Source organism: Amphiprion ocellaris, chromosome 16 (assembly GCF_022539595.1).
Source record: "Amphiprion ocellaris isolate individual 3 ecotype Okinawa chromosome 16, ASM2253959v1, whole genome shotgun sequence".
Classification (NCBI taxonomy): domain Eukaryota; kingdom Metazoa; phylum Chordata; class Actinopteri; family Pomacentridae; genus Amphiprion; species Amphiprion ocellaris.
This window is the reverse complement of record NC_072781.1, coordinates 17819415-17844180: the sequence shown is the minus strand read 5'-3', so window position 1 is coordinate 17844180 and position 24766 is coordinate 17819415. Positions and strand designations below refer to the sequence as shown.

The 24766-nt window shown below is 41.1% G+C and overlaps 1 protein-coding gene across 1 annotated transcript in view; it reads right to left on the bottom strand.

Annotated features, from left to right (window-relative positions):
• The window catches only part of ptk7b (protein tyrosine kinase 7b), a 91882-nt gene that overhangs the window by 16964 nt on the left and 50152 nt on the right, over positions 1-24766 (bottom strand). The window contains exons 2-5 of the mRNA XM_055018758.1: positions 12301-12597; positions 3504-3606; positions 3081-3265; positions 654-801 (exon numbers count right to left, since the gene is read on the bottom strand). Coding sequence (XP_054874733.1) covers positions 654-801; positions 3081-3265; positions 3504-3606; positions 12301-12597 — 733 coding nt within the window. The remainder of the gene's footprint in view (positions 1-653; positions 802-3080; positions 3266-3503; positions 3607-12300; positions 12598-24766) is intronic.

Sequence of the window (24766 nt, the reverse complement as noted above, 5' to 3'; positions counted from 1 at the left end):
TATTGATATTGGAGTCTTTCACCTCTCTGGCTCAGTGAGCTCAATAATCCCTTTAAAATAGAACCCCGGGACTGTAGTCTCCATGTGAAACAGGCTGCCTGCATTGTAAGTACGTATGAGCACAAGGTGCTATGAACCCTGAAGGTATACTTGGCACGATGTATAGAAATTGGTTATTATCTAGTGCTTATGTGTTTATAGGGGACAAACTGGTAAGCTAATAGTAGCTTGAGGGTTTTTTTGCTCAGTGTGTAAACACTGGAGACCTGCAAAGTCATTTCTGATGGGCTGGAGAGACAGACTGCATTCAAGTGATGTATAGTAGACTGCAGAGAAACGTTATAGTGCTCTATTCCAGTAACAACATTCCTTAATGTGCAATTTATTTTAAGCCCGAGCTGAAACAGCACACAACCAGCCGAGAGCCTGACGCAAGGGTTCCACCTCATTGGGTTCAAAGGAATACCCAACTGCTGCACACAGACACACAGGACTGGAGCTTATATAATGGCAAAGAAGGAGAGGGAAAGATGTGAGAGCAGGATGAGATGTGGGTGGTTGCGAGATGGGAGTCCAGGAATATAGAGTGAGAGAGAGAACTGGAGGAGTTGATATGTATGATGAGAAAGGGGAGGATTTAGCACGCAACATACCGAGACTTGTTTCCAAGCAGCTCGTTTTCATGGTACCACTCCAATGTGGGGGCTGGCTCCGCCGTGAACTGGCAGTGGAACACAGCCTCCTCGTTCTTCAACACCACCTGGTCCTCAGGAGTGACCACCGGCCGCGGGAAACTCTTATCTGTGAGAGAGGCAGACAAACATCTGCATGATTACATCTGCAGGCATCAGACCATCAAGTTCCATCTGCGAGGATGCTCGTGCATCACACCCATCTACTCTGGGCTTTATTAAAAGCTGCCAACAGCAGCATGAGGCTAGTGAGCAAGCGGCCTTCAGGTGGTGGTGTGTGTCAACACCACAGGGGCCCCGGGGAGACTTAATGAGGTCAGTGGAGAGATCCTGCAGCTCCTCTGGATCATCCTCTTCTTCTTTTATATATCATAGAATCACATACAGGAGATCACATCTCTCCTCTTTGTGATAATCTAAAGACAAACTATGAATAGAAATTTGGGTTCAGACTCAACAGGAAAAAACTGCAGTGGAAACCAGAAAAAGCTAAAGATTAATTTGATAATTAATTTGAGATAACTTAGTGTGCAAACAATGAATATGACTCCTAAATTTGCTATAGTTAACGATGGAGGGTTGCGGAATTTTGGAGATTAGTTTCAAATAATCATAAACATGTTTTAATTTCATCACTTTTTCCCCTTATTTCAATTATTTTTTGACCATGATATGCCTTTACTGAAAGTGAACAGAGATAGGAAATGCTCAGAAAGTAAGCAGGTGAATGACCTGCAGCAAGTAATCCAGCCAATCAGGAATCAACCCAGGGACTTGCTGGTCAGAGCATCTGTGGCCATGTGGTATCCACCCTAACCACTCAGCTATCAGCTTGCCCCACACCATTTTTTCTTTTATCGACATTTCTTTTGAACCATTCTACCCTGACAGGCATCTTTAAACCGCCTTGCTTTGGCTAACACTGGCCTAGTCTGCTCTGACATGCCAAGACCAGAGATTTGGTGCAATACAACCAAGAGGAGTAGTAATTGCCACACAGATTTTCAGATTCCAAATACAAAACTGAAAGGCGTTGAGTTTAACAAAGAAAGAGGAAACATGAAAATACCCCTAATCCAGATTTATGCATGTGGGTATTTCAAATTTGCACAGCTAGCCGAGCTGTGGCGCCAGTAGCAGTTGTAGACTCTGGCTACTGGTTAGTGTGAAGAAAAACAAAGGTGTGCAATCAGAGCACACCTGGCCCACCCAGGAAGTCAGTAGGAAGACCTCAACCTAAAGATGTGTGGCTGCATATTGAAAACCGGTCTAAATCTGTCAGCCCTTCCTTAAGGTGAAGCTCTATAGAGGAGCGAAGGGTGGCAACATCGTAACTGGAAACTCAACAATTATCCATTCTTCCTCCACCCAGGTGCTAACCTCGCATGCCTGTGTTGCAGGTGGCTAATTAAAGTGGAACAAGGCATCAGGTTTCTTGCACAGATGTGCTGCTGTATGTACTGTACGAGCTCTGGGGTGTACTGCGAGGATAATTCACAAGGGGCACACACACAAACACAGAGTAAACAACAAAAGCCATGCTGAGAGCCTGCAGGAAAACACATAGCCTCCATATTACAACAAACTGTCTGTGAAAGCTGCAGTTACAGTTAGATCAACAGAAAGATCCCACTGCTGCGGGAGCTTATGTTATTGTTCGCTCTGTAGATGATTATAATGTTGTCTCCGTCTGTGTGGGTGGCAGGGGAGGAAGGTGCTAACACAGGCAGCGGTAATCACATTACAAACTCCATCACTTTCTCTTCCTGCTTTCTCTCACCACTAATGGTCTTTATACTCTCTCCTCTTGTTTGCCATTTCCAGGTGCAGAAATATGGAAGAATTTGCAGAAAAAAAGGTAAATATTTATAAGTGAAGTGACAGAAAAGTAGTCAGTAAATCATTACTTGTTAAAGAACGACTGGGCGATTTAGCTGAAAAATATTTCAGTCCATATTAATAATTATTGATGATTTTTAATGGCCTATGTTTAATAAAGATCAACAGAAAAGATGACTATTTTGAATGTAACCACCTTTGCTTGAATTTAATGAATTTTCAGCCTAATAATAAGGAGCACTGGTAATCATTTTAATGTTGACACAGCTATGAAAAGACTGAAAAAAAATAAATGTACACACAAAACAAAAATAAATCAGAAAAAAAGGGCAACCACCCATCTCCACTGGCTGAAGCCTTCACCAGAGGAGGTCTATGTCTGGCAGTGGACTTGCTTGCCACGGGCAAAGCGATAGGAGTAATTTTACAAGCCAAAAATGTACAACACTCCTTTTCTAATGTGGTAATTTACTCCTTTTCTGTTTCATATTATTGCAGAATGACTCCTCCACTCTCTGTGTGAGACAATCGTCACAAACACACACAGACCTATAATGTTGAGAGTGAAGTTGCTGTTGCTGCAGACGTGCCCAGCTGCATTCTTGGCGCAGCAGTAATACAGGCCACTGTCGTCCGGACTGGCACTCTTGAAGGTGAGCGTCCTCTCCTTATTGTTGATCTGATGGCTTTTCTCCGTCAGCTTCACTCCGTCCTTGAACCACTGGCACGTCGGACTGAGAAGGAGAGGAGGAATAAAGAGGATGGGCATGGGAGAGGTTTCACAGAGGAGAGGACAAAAAAGGAGAAGATTCAAGAATGAGGACAGGGGAAGAGAGGAAGAATAGGAACAAAAGAACATAAGGGCATGAGAGAGGCCAGCAAAGACAGAAGAAAAGATTTTCAGTACAGTCCTTGACATAAGCCTTAACCCAGGGAACTCTGAACTGGAGGTGGTGGAAGGAGGAGACTCACCGTGGGTGTCCATCAATATGACAGCGCAACGTGACGGGCGAAGAACTCTGGATCTCCCCTTCTGAGATGGGCTCCTTCAAAGTCACACCGCCGCTTTCTAACCCTGGAAAACAGAAAAGAGAGTGTAAGTGTGGGGAGGGAGGGAGCATAGGAGGACAGGAGGAAAAAACGGAGAAGGACAGGAGGAAAAACTGAGTTAAGTGGTCGCCCTGTCATCCGTCCTTACAGGACACATGACAACGCTAATGACTGCAGCAGGGATGAGAGCAGCGTTGGGCGCATCGCAGTGACAGCGCCATGACTCAGGAGCAGAGACAAAGCAGAGAGCGATCATGTCACTGGGTCAGCTTACCACCATCCTGCACTCACTACAGGGAGCTGGGCCTTTACTGCGTTTTCTACTGCTATGTAAAGGATGGGACACTGAGGGATATTCTGCTGTCAGAGAAGCCCATAAAAACAGGCTGAAGGCAAACAAACAACTAGGCAACAATGAACCTGTTCTGACAGAGCACCTGCCAGCTGTAATTGTGAAATAATGGTGCATCCTTCAAAAGTTCTTCAAAACTAATTATCATCATTGCAACAAGGAGGAGCGAATGCCACAACAAAGTGAAGAGACGCATCACTCACTCAAGTAACACGAAACTTCATCAATCGTTTCTGAGTGACAGATGAACAAAGAGAACAAATGAAGAGAGCAGATGGTGGAAATTGATCCACAGTCATCCCCTGAAAGGAAGTGAGCATTAGCTGTGAGAAACGAGGAACATAATGGTTTTAACATTAAGGACTTCACCCAGTACACTGGAGTGTACTGTGTATATCAACGATACGCAATATGTCAAATCTCACAGCAGCAAAGCATTCCGACATTCTACTGTAGGAATGACATCCAAAAGAGACGACTAGATGCTCCACGCAAGCTGTTTAAACATTTAATACTCGAGTTTCACTGCCCAGAATTAACATTACAGATATCAGCAAAGTCACTCTGATTAGCTTCAAGATATCTGTAACGACTGAAAATGAGAGTTTTCAATGTATCTAGTTGCAGATATTCCAAACAGCACGAATAGTCTAAATTGTTGTTCATGACGCTCCTCATCCCATTGGATATTGGTCCAGCAACTAACATCAGACAGTGTTAGCAGAAGGAATGGTGGTTGTTGTGATGGATAAGTTTGTTAGAAAATGTGATAAACCAGGAAGAGCTTACCAGTGAGGTGTTTGTGAAGAACGAGGGCTCTGTTTATTGAGCCTCACACTCAAAATTTATAAGCACTTCTGGCTGTCCTGCGCAGTTATGGTCTCAGGGCAACAGTATGTTTGAAAATCAAGCTGCCTATGCCTCCTGCTTGCCGTAGCTGCTGAGGTAACTACAGAAATCTGCAACTTAACTTCACTGAGTCAAAATTATTAACTAAGATATCTGTAATTACATTTTGACCAGTCATAGTTTCAGCTCAGGATATCTACAGTCAATCTACTAGTTGAAACTAGGACACAATACAGATATATGGAACTATATTAATAAGAAACCCCACACACATGAATGGCAGATGTGATGTCATTTGTCCTGGAAGAACGATGATGGGAATATTTGAAATGGCAATTACAGATAAGAGAAATGTCATTGTGGATTTCTGAAATGTTCTATTTGACTGAATTACAGGTATCTGCAATACGTATCCAGTCTAATATTAAAAAAGCTTGCCAGAGATACTGTATATCTCATGATGTAACAAGGCATTTCTCTCCATTTCCAATGAAAAGTACTATAGTTGTGTAGCAAGAAACTTTCATGGAGATATAAAAATGCTGTATTTTTTTCAGATAACCTCCTTATCTCCTGACAGAATCACTGCCTACTGCCGAGCCAGACGGCCACTAAGGTCTACCAGACGAATAGAAACATGCAGTATTTAGCAGCTATTCAGAGAGACCAAATTTGTCTCCGTGCTGAGTCACACCTTATATTTAACAATAATACAGTCTTACCTTGCCGGAATTCCCCGTCTCCTACTCTGTGTGTTGACTACACAAATACTTAATGTTTACACTGAATGAGAACAAGGGCTAATTGTTATTTATGTGATGATGTATAAGCTGTGGTTGCATGACAGGCTGTAAGTGTATACACTGTGTGGTTACAGCTTGCATACATGCATTCACTCAGAGTTTGTTTGGGTTGCTCCAGTTTTTACATTAGTCTACGGGGGGAGTTTGTATGTATGCTGTATTAGTGTAAGACATTCCACTAGCGCTGAGTTCTATTCCTATGGCCCCTGGCTGAATAGTGCGGCTGCCTCTCTGCTGCTGCTGTGTGGATCATTTATGAAATATGCATGGCATGAAACCACCTGAGACAGCGGTGGAGAGGGAGGAGAGACGCAGCACCCCAGTGAGGTCAGCAGGGGCGCTAGAGGAAGACCTGTCAAAATGAATTACACAGGAACCTGGCAGTGCTATGCACCCCAGGGGATCATGGGAAATCATCTCTACAGTAACAGCGCCTCAATCCTCCTCGCTTATATTCCCATCTGAGACAGGCACTGCTCATTAGCTTCCTCCTAGACAGATGCCCAACAACTGTGTGTGCGTGGACGTCACTCCGCAGTGGAACTAGTGTGTTCATGTCTGTTAGATCCATGTGTTTATAAGATGCTGTGACTGTATGCATGAATGCATGCGTGCGAATGTACTCAGATATCTTCCACAGATCATCAGAGGATGCAAATTTGTTGTCTGTCTCGTTCAAGGCCTTTCCAGTCAATAACTACAGTAACTCAGTGAGGAGGAGGTGATAAAGGACAACCCAGCTATGGGGACCTGAGGCCAGACACTCAGACAGACCTGTTATTAGCACTCTGAAAGCAAATGGGAGCTGACAAAACCAGAAGGGGAAACAATGAGTCACCGAGGAGGAGGAGAGCGTAAGAAAAAGTCTGATGGAACAACAAGTCTCATTTGCAGTGCGAATGGCAGACAGATCAGAGCCAAACACCATCTGAAAATGAAAACACAGCAGTGCACTCTCCTAGGTGACAGCTAGAGCAGAGGAAAGCAGTATAAACCAAAATAATCCAAATTCCAGTGCACCTAGGATACTAGAATTCACACTTTTATTAGTAGGTTGCATTAAAATAAGACGGACTGCATGTTGCTTCATGGGATTGCTTAAGCACAGATCACATCAAAACATCTCATCTGAAAATGAAGCATTTGTTCTAACTTGTCTGGAGTAACAGGTGGGTCTCTACAGTATCGGATGGTGTCAATCTGTGTCTTCAGCGGACTACAGCTGATTTTTAAAGACGCATTGTGCACTGCATTCATCAAAGTTCAAGTGTGCTTTAGGGCTGAACAATTAATGGAGAACAATTTTAAATTCATAACAAGGCAATTAAAAAAATCACAAAGGCTGCAGTTTAGTTTATAAGCTATACAGCCCGTCTGACCCAGAATTTAGTGTCACACCGACCTCCTTGTGTGAGTCACGTTTTGGTTCTCATGTGGTGATGTTCCATCATGTTTTACATTTATTACACAGTATGAATGAATTGATTGACCATCACAAATCCAACTGCAATATCTGTCTGAAAAATATGTTCCCTAGTGAGTTCTTCTGCCGTCTATGGACAACTGATAAAACCCCTGATGCCTTTTAGAAGTTTGTAAAAAACGTTTAACATTCCAGCAGTCTGAAAGAAAGGTCAAGAGTAGAGGGTGGGTAGAGCGAGAGAGAAGAAGCATAGCTGAAAAGGAGAGCCTTCACAGTACCAGACACACTGATTGACTGCTGAGTGCCCTCTAGATGTAAATGGACAATACAACACACACACCCTTGTGACTGTCTTGAGTTTCTACCACGACTGACCTATTTGGTTCTCTGGCAGATTAAAACCAATTCTGGGTATCACTTAATTTCCAGTTTGACCCGGATTTTTGGACAGCCATACATTCTAACCCTTCACAGCTCCATTCACAGCTCAAGTTTCTCCAGCTGTCCGCTCGACAAACAGAAGGCACTCTTTCATAACCTATTAGTGGCAAATACTTGCCCATAATCCTTCTCAGAATGCATGACTAAGTGTTGGAGCAGGCCTGGCAGCTAACAGCATAATTAGGGGCGTATAATTATTATGTTGGAGGCAGAACAGGAAGCCCTATCAGCGTGGGGATGATAACAGATGAATTGTGAGGATATCATCGAAGCAGATGCTTGGACCATTCATCCCTTACTGTGCCAAAAAGCAGCTCAATGTGTGTGTGTGCGTCTGTTTCACTCAGTGAGCTGATTTGTTGCCATGGAGAAGGGTTTCTGCAACCGAGAGGCAGGGTGGATTGTGTTATCTAGAGAAGTGCTGTGGATATGATTTGATTGACAGAACCATATGGGTCTGAAAACTCCAAATACACAAGTACCCTCATATTGTAAACATTGTTAAAGGAAAAGTATCCCAGCACAGTCCTGGGAAAAGCGTAACAGACACTGTTAGAGGAGGTGTCAGATTATATCAGCTCTGGCTGACAGAGGTCAGCAGGCCAAGCAGCAAACTACAGCAACTAAGAGAGACGCTGCTGTGATAAGGCAGAGACAGGAGGAAGAAAAGGGATTAAAAAAAGAGCGCGAGACTGGGGCAAAGTCACTCTGCAGAAGAGAATGTGATGGATGAAGCCTGGGTCATTAAACATGAGGAGCTACATTTTGTCAGCCCACAAAAGACATCACGAAAAAAAACACCTCAAGCTGCAGGAACTGTGACAGGATGAAAAAAAGTCAAGCGACACAAGTGATCTGTGAGGATGCTCTAGAAATGCATCTGCTGAACAAATGTAGGTTAATGACACGCTGTGTGACTAAGCCAAGATGGCGCACATGTCTACTCATGTGCAAGTGGCTCTGCGATTTGGGAGTAGGGAGGCAAATGTCCTGCTTGTCTGTGTTTCTACAGTATGTTTTTCTTACTCCTGCAAGCTATGTCAGTGACATCCACAACACTGTCGGTCTGCATCTCGTTACCGAGACTCAAGTGAAGCGTCGCCTCCAGGACCAACAATCGTGCTGACAATAGTGGTGCCTGAGCCCGACGCCTCTGCTGGGTGCAGTCTCGCTATGGAGACCCAGTGACCGGACAGGACAAAAGGATGAAGGGGGGCTAAAACCTCTATTAGTGAAAACAGAGGGGGGATAATTACTTTGAATAACTCTCAACTGGCAGGATCTGCCCACCCACCATTGAAAGCAAGATAAATTAACTCCCTCTCCTCAGAGGGGGAGGGGAAACAATCTACTCAAGTACAGTCAATGTACAGTACATATGGAAGAGCCCCCCACCCCACCCCACCCTCTTCCAACCCACATTTACTACTATGCACGCAAACTAGCATACACATGAGTGGATGCACATGCAGGATTAATCCCAGAGGGGGGTCTTGACTTTAAAGCTGCATGCTGCTTTATCGCCCGTTAAATTTATGTTGTGCAAATACGAGAACGTCCATCATAACATGGTCTGATCCACTTAAAGTGATCAGAGATGGCCAGCCAACCTGTGCATTACACAATGACAAATGTGGAGATAAACGATGCAGCACAACCAGGTGCTTAAGGAGGATTTATGACTTGTGTGTTCGGTCGAGAAAGCTGTATCATCCGAAAGATCTTGTTTCTCCATTAACAGAGGAAAGAAATTCGACTGTAGGTGGTTTTTTTTATCTGAACTCATGCCTGAGGAATCCACTCTGTGTTCTTATGAAACTGATGCAAAGCTATCCATCTTACTGTTCCTACCAGCATGTTAATATGTACTGCATTAGTAACACTCTGTGTATCTGCTGCTCATATCTGCTTTTAATGTACTGCAAGTATGTAATAGTCATATGTGAAAAGAGAAATATTTTTTCAGTTTACATAGCATACTTCTGTTATCATAGTGGATTTGCTAAAAGCCTCTTTAAGCAACCAAATTTGAAGGCCCCCTTAAAAGGCTACAACCCGAGAGACAGATGGAGACTCCATGCATGCAAACACGCACACGCATTAACAATGCTAAATGTGGAAGTACCATGTGCACGAGATATTGTGGATCTGGTCACAAATGACAAAGCAGCCTTAAGTTGTGGTTCCTACACATTTTTGATTTCCAAACTGCACACTTTTTCAGACTTAAATTTCTAGACTTTTCAGTAGATTTTTCTGACAATGTTTGACATCTGAGTGCCAACAACTAGAAGTTCATTATGTTAATAAATGGTTTTAACATCCAACTGTTAATGTGTATGTTACATTCTGACTATGTATGCTAATATGCAATATACACTGCAAGTTGAAATCTGCGAATACCAAACCCAGACAAGCTCAGTGAGCAGCATTTTATTCAAGCTGCAACAGTGAACAACCAAGATGAGCAACATCTCTGCCCAAAGAAAGCCATTGCTACATCATTTTACCTAAACATGTTGAATAAATAGCCATATATTATTGCTCACACAGTGATTTTTCATGAATTTTATAAATAGAACCAACAACAAACTGAAAAAAGTAAAATAACTGAACTTTCACACAGTCTGTGCAGCCTTGTCTATAAACTATGTCCATGGAAACAATAGTGCATGAAGACATAAAGGTCGGATTTTCTTATGAAGAAAACATAGTTCTTTTAATTTTTTAATAACTGCTCCACTGCATAACTCACTGATGTTCAGGAAAGATTAATATTTGGGTATTTGTGATGCAGTGTATGTTTATATGCAATTCAAACATATTGTTGGAATTTTTTCACAAATTTCTTTGACCAATTTAGTCGTAGGCGTCTAGATTTGGTGCAGTTATAAGGTGAGCCAGAGCTGTTTAGCAGTTCTGTAGAGGCAAAACGTAACTAGCCAAGTAGACAGCCATTGTAGCTACACTGGAGAAACACCATGAAAAGATTCTGAAGTTTAGATTTTAGAAAAAACAAGGGCTGGAAACACAAATACTCTCTATTCTTTAAATGTACTTCTTCAGACCTGGAAGTTACTAAAAATCTAAATTTGCACCTTTCCATACTGGGTAAGAACCTGTTAAATAATATCCAAGTCTGTGACTGTCTTTTATACATTGGTCAACTTTAAGAGGTTCAGTGATCTGATGTTAGGACATTTTGACTTAAACCTAATTGGCTGAGTACACTCACATTGTCTGTTGTGTTGTTACAGTGGCACTTTATTTCCTAGAGACCGTTACCCTGTAGATACGTCAGGAAACGCTAATCACACGGCCCTAGAGGAACTTTTACCCTTGGTGAAAGTTCCTGGACATTACATCTGGGCAAATTAAAATTTCTGGAACTCTGGATGGAAAAGCACCTTTTGCCAGTGGGCTGTTTCGTACTGGAAAGTAGAGTAGAACAGATTTAAGAGCTTTCTTACTGAGGACTGCCCGCTGCATCTAGAAACACAAGATTTTCCTCTTTTCCTCTGTTTGTTGAAAGCAACTCACATCTACACTGATCAAAAAGATATTACTGCAGTTATATAAACACACACCCATATACGTTTCTATAATTAAAAGGGGTCAGCTATTTTTTTTATATTAATAATAAGACATGACCTTCTTTCCAATAAAAATATGCCTTTCTTCTCCAGTGCGTGGGAATGTTAATGACTTGGCAGATAATACAGTTTATGTTGGGTCATGATGGCAGCTCTGAAGAACTGGTGCTTCATGTCTAACTTGTTTTTTTTCTCTTTAATCTCTGGGAGTATAGCAGTTGAGTTTTATTGACACACTAGATCATGTTCAGTTTAACATCTAAAAGTTGCTCCCTCCAGATTAGACACAGTTTGGAAAACGGATGTTCTATCTGGCTGTAAGTCTTCAGAGATGGTGCTCGGCATCACAGACCGCAAGTATCCACTGGTGGAAACACATCACAGAGAGTGGGTTACAGCCCTGCTCTCTCCCTCCGTCTGTCCCTCTCAGTTTGCAACTAGGAGGTCCGGACACTCATCTGTTCTTGTAATCAGCCTTTGAACAAGTATCATCACCACAAAGGGAAACCTCCCGGATGAATGTAGCAAGAGAGGAGAACATATTCCAGATGGAGCTATTTTTCACCCCGCTTTGCTATTTTCATGACAAACTCAGTGTTTGTAAGACATAAAGGCTTTTCAGTAACAACTGATACCTGAGGGCCTTCAACAAGGCACAAACAAGGTTGTTATTTATCCCAAAAAGAGCTCTGCAGAATTCTCATGGCTTCCTCTGAAACTTAAGAGGGTCATTGAAGTTAAACAACAAAATGCAGCTACTAGCGTGCTTCTCCTAAATAGGACAAAATGTTTAGAAAGTGACAAAGTGAAAAGCCTGACATGGGTAAAAAGCTAGAGCACAGAGGGCAGTGTTAATCTAAACCTAAATAATTATATAGCTAGAAGGTGAATTACACTGCTCAGTAATTTCCTGACAAAAGGCTTTTTGAGAGGATATGGGAAAAGAGAATGTTACACAACGGAGGAAAAAAAAGATACAAGCAACAAGAAACACATGCTTGGTGGCACACAGATCCAGTTTCCTACAGAGAAAAGGAGACGAGGCCACAAAGGACAAGGCAACAAGGTGGAAACATTCCTTCAGCTCATACTACCTGTCATCTTATACTGTCACTTTTGTTTTCCTTTTTTGATCCAGAAACTGGATGCACACTCTTGGTGCCCTTATGAAACTCTGTCAACTGGCAATTTTCACTCAGGAAATCATAGGCGTTTTTTTAAAAATGAGGGTGAGAATGTGTTGAAACTTAACACTCACACTTGATATTGAAGGAGGCATTGGTGGACTGACGATACTCTCCTGTGACAGAGTTTTCTACAACGCACTCAAAGCTCCCTGCGTCGAGCTGCCGATCAACGGCGGTGAATTTCAGGTTGTTGCCCTCCTGGAAGCGCCTATCATCACTTATCAGGCGCTGGCCGTTGTGAAGCCAGCGGTATGTGAAGTCGGCCGGATCGCTGACTTCGCAGCGTAGCATGGCGCTGCGTCCGTGCAGGGCATCCTGAGACTTGGGCTCCTTGGTGAACTGGATGGCCGCAGCCTGGATGGACAGAACTGGAAAAGAGGAGGGAAAAAAAAGAGAAAGAGGGAAAGTAAATGACAGAGGATTAGAATGGAGCTGCTGTTAACATTTTACTGCTTTTTCCGTTCATTAAGTGTATGCCATGGCAACCACTTAGCCATGCGGAGGAATGTGATGTTTAGACAATAATGGCTAACTGTGAATTATTTTGTCGTAAAATGATCAGACCCAACACGGAGAGAAGACTTTTTCCTGTTAGTGAAGCTGTGATGTGAGCTGGTTTTACGGCACTCACACATAAACCTCTCAGTCATCAGCTGTCAGCTCAGGGAGACACGTCTCTCAAACAAGACATGTTGTGTTGCACACACATCCTCACGCACACTTAAATCTTTCATTCTCCCTCATGGTGCTGAGAACAAGCTGAGTGAGAGACATGTTTTCTGCTCTATTTACCCACATCTCACAGGGGAAAATGACTTCTTAGCAAGACCTGCACTAACCACAGAATGAATATCACTCTGTTCTGTTTTATTACAGTTTTTTTGATCACACAATCACATCACAACATATGGAAAGCAAACGCAGTAGGAAGGTGTAGGAGAAAACATGAAAACAAAAATGGCGTCACGGTGTTTGTATTTAGAGGTGCATGTACATCTGTTGCTAATTTCAGTTTTTATGTCTTTCTTCAGTTTGGTTCCACATCAAAGGGAATCTTTTGTTTGTGCCTTGCGTTTTCATTATTTCCATTATTTTGCATGTATACTCACAGCAAACAACTTGAAAGAACATTCTGGTGAACATTTCAGTAATGCTTGACTGCAGTACAATGGTCAATATCAATCAGATAAACAACTCATCTCCCTTCATACTCTCGAGGATTTTTCCTGGCTCTGAATCAGCCCTTGGGGGGGTTGACTACACATGACAATAAGCATGATCGTCCACACACAGAGTGAGTCTGGCCCCATCCCAACATTCACACTCAGGGACTTTGAGGTGCATTCCTGCTCAGTGTGTTAAGGTTTAAGGCTGTTTCTCTGTTAAATCATCAACATGAGGGCTCTGATGTGGACTTCCTGTGACTCCAAATGTCTGCACACTTCTATGATGTATTTGACTATTGTTCATAGCAAAACTGGTGACATATAAACATGCTTTTCTGCCCCCCACAACATGTACACAAACCATGCATGAATGGCGCAGAGAAGAAATCTACTAGGATGTTTACCTGTAAGTGACAGTTTCTGGCTTCTCGCTGTTGTAGTTATTTTGCATGTTAGAGTTGTTTCTGTACTTCATTCAAATGTCTGCATGGGATTTACAGATGTTCACATGATTGTTGACTTTTGGTAGTTTGTTAAAATGCATAAATACAGTAATGTAAAAACAGGAAGTGATCAACAAATGGAGAATGAAATATGAGTTGGTGCATTTTTGCAAAAATAGCAATGCACTGTTTCCAAGCATCATGTGCTGTCTGACTTAAAACAATACATCTTCAATTCTTGTCATTCTACTATGCTGGAAAAATGGTGATTCTATGCTTTTTACAGACTCACATTACACAAAAACAACACAAATGTTGTTTTTGCACCACTGGTAGTTTCTATTCCTACTGTAATAAGGCCACACAACGCTTACCTGATGCTTATTGTGTCTACAGGTTACTGAAGTATCAAAAAAAAAAAAAAAAAACAACCAACAACTCTCTACTGAACAGACAATTGTTGCCAATTACAAAAACATTGGTTGGACAGCAAAAGGGGGCATACTACCTGTCATCTTGTACTGTCACTTTTGTTTTCCTTTTTTGATCCGGAAGGTTATTTCATGTCTATGTAGTCATTTTGTGTCTCTTTGTAGTCATTTCATTTCTTTTTGTAGTTATTTCATGTCTCTGTAGTCTTTTTGTGTCATTTTGTAGTCATTTCGTGTCTCTGTAGTCATTTCATGTCTCTTTGTAGTCATTTTGTGTCTTTTTGTAGTCAATTTGTGTCTCTTTGTTGTCATTTCATGTCTCTGTAGTCATTTCATGTCTTTTTTTGTAGTCATTTCGTGTCTTTTTGTAGTCATTTCATGTCTCTTTGTAGTCATTTCGTGTCGGTTTGTGTCTCTTTGTAGCAATTTCGTGCCATTTTGTAGTCATAAAAAATATATCTTCATTTCTTGTCATTCTGCTATGCTGGAAAAATGGTGATTCTATGCTTTTTACAGACTCACATAACACAAAAATTACACAAATAATATTTTTGCACCCCTGGTAATTTCTATCCCTACTGTAATAAGACAACACAACCCTTACCTGATGCTTGTTGTGTCTACGGGCTGTTGAAGGACCCCAAAAAAAAAAAAAAAAAAAAAGACCCAACGACTCTGTACTGTAGTTCATATTCTTATCTTAGCACAAGACAATTGTTGCCAATTAGAAAAAAATTGGTTGGTCAGTGAAAGGAGCATATTATGTGCTTTTAATTTAAAGTTAACAGCTGCTCCAGTTGCACGCTGCCTTCTTGTCTGAACAACTACCACAATGAACTATTCATCTATAACCATCTCTAAAAGGGTGTCAGGCAGGCCCCCATCTGCCCTGTGTAACACAATGTTATCATACCTGATGTCAGGGTTTGTTATCATAAGGAACGGTCCACCGCCAGAGTCGATTAAGCATACCTACACCTGCGTGACGGTGTGTGAGTGCCTATGTGAGTGTGTGTCTAGCAGGACTGGAGTCGGGTAGAAAGGGGATCTTTCAATAATGTTAAATCAAGGAGCTTGCTGAGGATGAGCCAAGATAATCCCTCAATTCCTTGACCCTCCACATCCCACCGGTCCTGTCCTTCTGCAGCCTGCACGTCTCCTCATCAGGTTCACCTTTGTTTCAGCTGCAGGTGCTTGGAGTTGACAGACAGGCAGGCAGAAAAAGACGCAGCAAGGCAGAAAGGCTGGACAAATAACATATCTGTTCCAGAGAGGCCGTGGATAGGTTGGGCTGGGACAAGAACAAATAAATTCGCCTTATATACCCTCATACATTATATTAAGCAGTCAAAAGGAAATGACAAGCACTACTACAGACAAAAAAAAAGTGGGTCAGCTTGAGAAATGAATCGCTGCAAGCTGTGTAAGCAAGACAAAAATCAAAAAATGGCATGCAACATGGGCAAGTGGATCAAACTGAGGGTTTAATCACCAGAGATATGGAGATATGCATTATGGATTCACATACTCAAAATCCAAGAGGAATGTCTGGCGTGTTGTTGGAGCACTTTTGCACATAAAAGGCTGCAGTTAAAATGAGAAATATCTGTTAAACAAACACTCCTACACTGGTAGAAAAATGACTACTCCTTTGTTAATAAAGCCAAGAAAACACAGCTGACCCTTTGTTCAGAAGCAGCGCCAGCTGAAGATAGTTATTTTTTGTCATCAGCTACACTAAGTTATTTACTACTCCTCTTACGTCCACCACTTTGTTTAATGACATTAGTTGCAATATGAAGTAAAGATTAGCATAAATTTTCTTTCCTCAGTAGGACAAACTCACAGACAAATCCACATCTGGAGATCTGCAAAGTGGAGTAAAAGACATATTGTTTTGGATCGCACACAACAAAAGAAACTTGTCCCTTCAAAGCTCAACCAGGCTCGCTCTGAAAAGGTCGCAGCATCTGTAAAGACTTTGCAGTCAACTGAGAACAGTGTACTTTAGAAACACTGAATTAGTGAGGATTTTACCAACAGTTGTGACATTAATGTCAAACACAGTGCAGTAAAACAGAAAACCTACTGAATGTCAAACCATCAGCACCTCTGCTGTCCAACACATCACAGGGGGCTGTAGCAAGGATGACCATGAATATTTGGACTTAAAGGTTCACCTAAATTGGTGCATCACCTGGAGGCAAAAAAAGAAATTGTATCCAAAACCACACCTCATTTGCTAAATATCTGCTTATCAACAGAAACTACAATTTACCAATGTTCCCTAAACGGCTCCTCTGCAGGCTATGGTAGATGCTAGATGGTCGCTGTGCACAGAGAAGCTTCTAGTCTCCCTCATCAGTCACTGCAGCATACACAACTCAGACAGCTGTGTGACCAAAAATATTTTGGAAAGAGTGAAAAAAGGCGCTCTACTGCAGATTTACCCAACTGGAAACCAAGCAATTTTATCTACATGGGCTGTTATTCAAAAGTGGGACATTTTTAATGTCATTATTGCAGTTGATCATGCTCATTTAATTGTGGGAAGCCGCACTGATGAATAATATTCAGTTAATTGTGCAGCCCTAATGACACGTTCTTCTGGTAACCTGAGCACCATTTTCATATGGATTCATTTATTCCTTTTGGGTCTACATATTTACAAGCTTTTTTAAAGAGAAAAAAACAGATTTGGTCACATTGTAGATAACAGGTTAAAACAGTGAGGAAGATTGAGACAATGAGAGTAGACTCCAGGATTATTATTTTTAGCCCAATGCTCTTATGGTGTTAATTTCACACCAGGTCCGGCAGCTGAAGCAATCGATGGCTTCTTTGGGGAACCCCTAGCACCCCACCACCCACTGAGACACTTTATTAAAGGTCACAGCTCAGTGGCCTTTCTTTCAGCTGTAAATACAACATGAGAGAGATATTTACAGGTCTCAGAAGAGACACCTGCTGCCCAAGATTGGCTTTTACTTTACTGTAGCAGCTGAAATTTCTAACTCGGGATCAGACTTCACCTTTTCACCTCAATTTGTGCCACCCAGAATGAAGTGTACTGCTATTTGCATCATTTCAAATGTACACATTTTATCCTATATCTAACTAGTACTCATTATATTTTCATGCTTTCAAGTCAAACACAATAATCAAAAGCGGTGCTCATATAAAGGCAGAAGGTTAATCAATAGAGAGAGTAAATTTTCATCAAAACATTATTGCAGCTTCTTATATGTATGGATTTTCATGTCCCTTTTGGTTTTCAGAACTTTGGATAGACAAGTTTTAGTATTTTATAACTTGTCATTGGCCAAGCAGTGAATGAAGTAAGAAAAATAAGAAAGTTTAATTCAATACCTACAAATTTAGACAACAGTTCATATACCATTCTCCGAGATCTAGTACAAATGCACCACATGATTTATTGCACAAAAGACTGTTACAGCTCCTCTTCTGTACAAGTAAATGGTCTCCAACAATTCCCCTAAGAGGCTGTGAATTCATTCCATCTGTGTAAAACTGGAATAAAAGTGAACAGATGGGTTGGTAACACCGGCAGAGTCATCCTCAACATCTACCTCAAACAATCTATCAAGTAACGCTCATAGACAGCTCTCTGCCTCCATGCCAAGCTTACAGCTGGGGTGTGAGGTAACGTGCCAACTTCCATCACACCGAGGCTCCTCTGTGCAGCGACGTTATGAGCTTCGGTGGAGCCGCGGCGGGGCTCAGGCACGCAGTTGATGGTTTCATTTGAGATGTTCGTTGACATACAGTGTGAGCTTTTGTGTGTGTGTGTGTGTGTGTGTGTGTTTAGATCAGTGTAGAGAGGGAATGACTTCCGGGAAAAGTCCCAGCAGAGACAGCGCAGGCAGATAAGGTGTTTTCACATACCACAGCATGACAGACATGAGAGTGAGAGCGGGGGTAGAGAGTGAGGCACAGCCTATTACGTCTGAGAAAGTCTGCCAAGTTTACTGTACTGTTCAAACAGAGAAGGTACCCATGACCTACATCTCTCAAACACGCTGCAACCCTGCCTCTCCAACATTCATATAAACAGACTTCAAGGACACGCGCACAAATGGTGTAAACACAGTCGTATACACAAAGCATCACAGACACAAAGCCACAGCTGCCATCCCTGATCCGCTCTACCACCGTCACAGTCCCTCAGCAGCACAAGTTCCACTAAAGTTATATCTGTCTGACCAAATCAATACTTAATTCAGGTCATGCTTTTCATTGAGTCACATGAGGGCTGAAGGAGAGAGAATGCTTGGATCTTGCACAGGGCAAATTTTCAGAGAGATAAGAGAGACAAATGCTATCCAAACTCTGACTGAAGACCCTTCAAAGTGAGACAACTTGAAAGGGAGAGTGAGAGATAAAGGACAAACAAATAGAGATACAGGAACACAGGATGAGACTGTTTGACAAAAAAAATTCACTGCAAAGACTGAAGCGTCTAGCAATGTGCCTTCAAAGACAGGGAGTAAGAACACTGCCAGCTATGCAAAGCTGCAAGTAAACAATGCGGGATCAAAAGAACAGAGAGAAGTCCCGCTCACCAAGGCTGACAGATTTGAGGAAAATATCTGTGATTTGATTTGCGCTACACTTTTCTGAAGTCAAGCTTTAGTTTAGCATTCAATATTCACTGTGTAACAGATTTAAAACATGTGATGGGGCATCACCACATTAGACACTATGAAAAGAGTGACTGTCACACAAGAAATAGCAGGAATCCCATGAATATCCCTCTAAATCTGCAATGTATTGTCTTCATTTTGGAAGAGACATTTATCGCTAAATTTTTCAATTTCGGGGCATATATTGATGTAGTTGTTGTTTATGATAGATTGTTCAACGTCCACTTTTGATAGTAAAATGTGCCTTTAAGCTGCCCACATGCAAACAGTCTGAGCGACTAATCCCCTGATAGCTCACAGTCCCTGACTGGCTTCACCTGAGGAAGTGCCGGCTCTATCTATCCATGTTCTTTGTCCCTTAAACTGGGCCCAAAGTACAGGAGTTTCAGGCCGATTTACCTACATTTCACCCCGAAGGGTACACAGAGCCAGTCTTAAACCTCCAGAACTGCTCACAGAAAAATCAAACCTGTTTGATATCTCACCCAGACCTCAATTAGGCTTTTGTTTTGTTTTTACAGTAAAGCACTATTAGCATCAAAATAAACTGTCCCACCAGCCTTCACGTTGTTTACATCTGCTTCCCCATAAGATCACATGAGGTGGTGCACTGCTCCCTGCTTGCTCTCGTTGGCACAATATTCCTAATAATATCCTGTAGTGTCTGATGTGGCAATGTTTTCCCATCTTTTAGTGTATGCATGCCTAAGATCAGAGAAAAAAAAAAATCTTGTTTCTCCTTATGTGCATGATGTAACCTGATTTCAAAATTTGTTAAGATTTACACATCAAACATAAAATAAATGAGTCCGGGTGAACTCCACAGAACAATTTTAAGTTTAAATTCATGAGTATTATAATAATTCATTATTTTAGGTTTGGTGGTTTACGCTAACAACTGTCAGGAAACTGACACTGAAAATTTCTTCTTTTAATTGCTTGTTTTTACCAATCTAAAACCCATAATCCTCTTTAAATTAAAATGATCAGAGACTGAAAAAAGCTACATATCCTGACATTTGAGAAGCTGGAATCTAACCTTTTTAGTTGACAACTAATCTTGCTAACTGACTAATTAATGAAGTTTCTGCTGACTATTGAATTAATTCAAGATTAAAATCTTTTTTAAACCAGAAGGCTTCCTAACAGTAAAACGTGCTCGACACACTCTATCTTTAGGGAGTTCTCATGTTTTCACAGATTAATAAAAACAAAAGAGCCCAGGCTCTAATACCGGTCAAAATGCAATTACTAGATAAATGATCGACATGAAATATTAGTAGCTGTACATTTTCAAAACACGATAGCTTGAGTTTTCTTGGATTTCAGTAGGAGTATTTGCAAATAAGTTGGAAGAGATAGAAAGTAGGTTAAAGATAGAGAAGAAAACTGCTGAGAGGGTTAAATAACTGCACACAAGGATTCTCTTCCTCAGCTCGCTGCTCTGTCGACCCCATTAAGCCTCGCATGGCTGTCAGGGCTGTCAGGTGGAAGATGCCTTTAAGTCAGTCTGACAGCCAGAACCCACCATAATGGGCTCATCAGCAAACCAACGCCTCCCGTCTCTCTTTCTCAACGCCATCTGCTAGAACAGGCAGGCAAAGGTGACCAAGCTGAATGATATTGCAAGGAAAATTACTGTAACACCATATCAGCACTAGACCTGAAGCCAAGGTGCAGAAGGTCAGAGAACAATGTTGGTAACTCAGACAGGGAGTGTGTGTGCTTTAACATTGAAATCAATACCCGGACAAACTGGTTGGTGATTACACATTGGAATTCAAAACTGTAAAAAAAAAAAAAAAATTTTTTTAAATCTGCATTTTATTACTAAAAGGTAATTGCCTTAGATCAGCGGCGACAGAGACGATGGTATCATTACAAATTCCTGTCACCAGGATTGTGTATTTGCATCAGGCCATCACACACCACAATGTTATCTCTGAAGCCTTCCCCAAACATGCCCTGCAGGGTGACGACAACCAGGGACGACATGCAGGCCTGGGGCTGCTGTGGGTTAAAGTGGAAGACCTTCGTACATGCACAGACACAGACGGCAGCACCCACAAATACTTGGCACCGGGCACACCCACTGTGGGAGCTCAAATAGCCCCTATGTGTGTGCTTTAACAACTTCTCAGTGGACCGTTGCAAAGTGAGACAGCTGCTTTGAAATGTTTTAGAGTGACAGGACAGCAGAACGAGGAGCCTTGGAGTCGCCAAAATGAGCATTGTTGACAGAGCGTGAGACAGTGATTGGAACGTTCAACATGGCTGCTATTAGTTACTTATCTCAATGCCTCAGCGACACACACACATCCCATAGACTCACATGTTAAACCACCATAGATATCAAAGAAAACATTAACAAATACTCAGGAGGTTAAACTTTTGAATGATGTTTGAGAACACAGAGTGGCTGTACCCTATGAAAACAGCACTATCCAAAGTCATCTCCTCCTCTGCCACTGTCAATGAAGACATGGCTACCAGTATGATCACTCCATGTTCATTATTCCATCCTCTCCAAAGCTGAAAAATCTACATAACCCAATTAAGTATAAGAGCAGTAGGGCTCCAGATAACATCAGCCCTGATAACTCTAACTGCAAAAAATGGCAACAACTTCAAAAGAGTTCCCCACCCAAAAAATAAGTAGTACAGGCACAATTTGTGCACCTCTGATCAGATCAGTTATTAACAAACCCAAGAGTTCGCATAAGATCTGAAAGAGAGCTTAGTATGACTTGGAAGCAGAATGAAACATCCTATTTTGTTAATGTCAATCAGGAGGTCAGAGCAGGGCAAACACAATATGCACAGACTGGAAAAACATGCCATCAATTTTTCAAGACGCAAAAGACGGGCAGAGAGGGAACACTGGTGCAAACTACTCTCTCTAAAAGCCTCCATTTTAGCAGCTTCTTGTCATCATCCTGGCCATGTTTATAGGGCTCAATACTGCAGGGCTTCTTACACTGCAGGACATAAAAGTCTACTGTCATCTGACCAACTGTTTGATAAAAAGTTAAGATTTACAATAAGTGTGTTGTGATAACTGTGATACTTAATAAATTAAATATTGATATCATGGTAATAATAAACATACAATAATATCATAGATAATCCAGCCTCAGTAACTATCTGGTTTACACTAACACAGGAACCACATACAGTAAAGTATTGGTTACAGAGTGTCTCTCCACCTTCTCACACTTGTATTTGAGTGTAATTAATTTACCAAATAGAGACAAAACACACAATAAACAAAGTTAAGGATGAGTTTGACTGACGGCAATTTTCTATAGATATCGTGATAATATGGTGATCATGAATGCTTCTGACCATAATAATCGTTTAGAAAAAAACTCTGATATCATGACAGCCTTAATTCAAAGTCAAGAGCGGATCCCGCTGTACCTCTTAATCTGAGGAAATGAGATCATCCTTAAAGTAATCCATTAAAACAGCCTGGCATGCCAGCTGTGGAAAAAAAACATGGATCCTATTTTTATTTACTCTGAAATCCAGCAGTCACTGCAGATTCCTGCTGCTTCACTGGAATGCCAAGCTAACAAGATTAGCTTCCCTATTAGGACGTCAAACATAGTGAAGGAAGGAGCAAAAGGAGATACAGTACGACCTTCCTGTCAGGAGAAGACACAAAGATGCTTGGTATGGTAAAACAGGCATGAACCAGTATCTCAAAATAGTTTTAACTTACCTGGAATTAGCCCTGGGTTTGGAACCTAACTAAGATTTGTCCTTTGAGTCAAGTAATGAACACTGGCATCAAAATCCTGACTGGATTTTTTTTGCATTCTTTCTCCCATTTCTCCTATTCTTTTATTCTTGATCTATATTTAAATTTCAGTCACATTACATTTTGTTAAGGCAAAAGTTGTTATTGAAGATGAAATCCCCCATTTAATAAAAAAGACACGACATGTTGCTGGGCTAAAGTTAACTGTAGTGAACAACTTACATCATGTAGATCAGCTATGAGGATTACTTTAATAACAAACCACTGTGAGGAGATTAATAATGTTAGAGGTTATTAACAATGGAAGACTGCAGCTCGTTTGCTGAGTATAATGCTTTGATTCTGTTAGGTCAATTGTTCAACAGTAATTTAAATGGAGTCTTTTTTTTTTTGCAATTTAACATGATTTTTCCGTACTTCAAATTCCTGCTGTACACAAGTCAAAAAATTAAGTGTTAATAGATAAAAACACTTCACCTATATACTTTATTTCACTAATTTCAATGATTAATCAATTTATTATTAACATGACTGACTACTGGTTAAGGAAGTGATTTCAAATGCGGATTCCAACTGGAGCAAACTCGTATTTAAAAACATTTGGAACCCTTTGGACTATGTAGGAGTTATTTAGTCTTGTCATTACATACCACAGCATCTTCTAGCTGAATATTATCAAAACATTCCTGATTACAAGACAAACAAAGAAAAAAAATACTAACAAATATTTATTGTAAAAGGTGTCATATATCTACTTGTTTTCCATATATTATCATAAGGTACATGCAAAATATTTATAATGTTAGAGTTCTTCATTATATGTTGATGAAATCTCAGAAGTGACTGCATGACTGATTGTTTGACTAACTGATTGGCATGTTGGCATTTGCAGATGGATGCTGACAGCCGTCTGTAACAGTGTGAGCAAGCATGTTTGTAAAAGGTGAAGTGAAAACCTCAGTTGAAAAACGGCGATAGCTTCATCCGCAGTTGCTTGGACCGAGATGTCAGAGAGATAAATTGAAGGGGGAACGAAGGGCAAAGTCATGGGAGGCACTGAAGCCCTCCGACAGAGTTTTCATGGCCTGTCAACAAATTACTAGATGTGTGTGCGTGTTTCAGTTTCCCACTGACTGAGCTGCCTCCCCTGACTGCCTCCTTTACAGCTGGCTGGCAGAACATCTTCCCAAAACCTGACACGATTTATGGTCTAATAAACAGAGTGGAAAAAACAAAAGGAGCATGAAACAGCTAAAGCTACATGATGAACTGAATTTAATTTATTAAGGCTGTGATATCATGACAAATCACAATTTAAATTCCATCTACATCTCAAAATACACAAACAAATGCATTGGTGCAAGCAGTGGCTGCATGACTGTCTCAGAGAAAACATATTTTCAAAGTGATGCAAATCTTTGGCTTAAAAAAGCACTGTTAACTAAAGTCCTCAAGTTTATTTAGCTGAAATTGTATGCTTCAGTGATTTCTTGGACGGTATTTTGAACAGTTTTATGTCAGCAAAAGTTTTGCATCTCCAACATGAATTACACAGAGAAATCAGCAGTGCGTGAAGCAGAAATGCCGTCCAAACAAAGAGGCCCAGTTGCCTTATTTAACTTGACAACAGAGACATTAAACAGGACGGAGTCAGACCAGGTACAATGTCTCTGTCAAGCCATTGGAACAAGAGTGACAGCCTGGTTCACCACAGACTCATCTCATCGTTGACCTCTGTCAGCTTTTGTAGACTTAACTAGAAGGCTTTGTCCTGGAAGTAGTTCATGCAGAGAATCCACAATACAAGAGCAGAAGCAGTACAACAGGTCAAGAACTATAAGAAATGTATTCAACTTACACAAGTTACACAGACAAATTCTCACATCTGAAAAAAAATGTTCATGTTTAATAAATGTCTTACAAGCATGAAGTCTATGCTGGTTGCCTGGCAACCTCTCAAGGTTGTGTGAAGCTAGTGACAGTTATGAAACTCTCTACAAGTTTCTGCTACAAGTTAGTCAATTATTCCTTTATGTAATTAAATGAGATTTAAAATCGAACATAATAAAT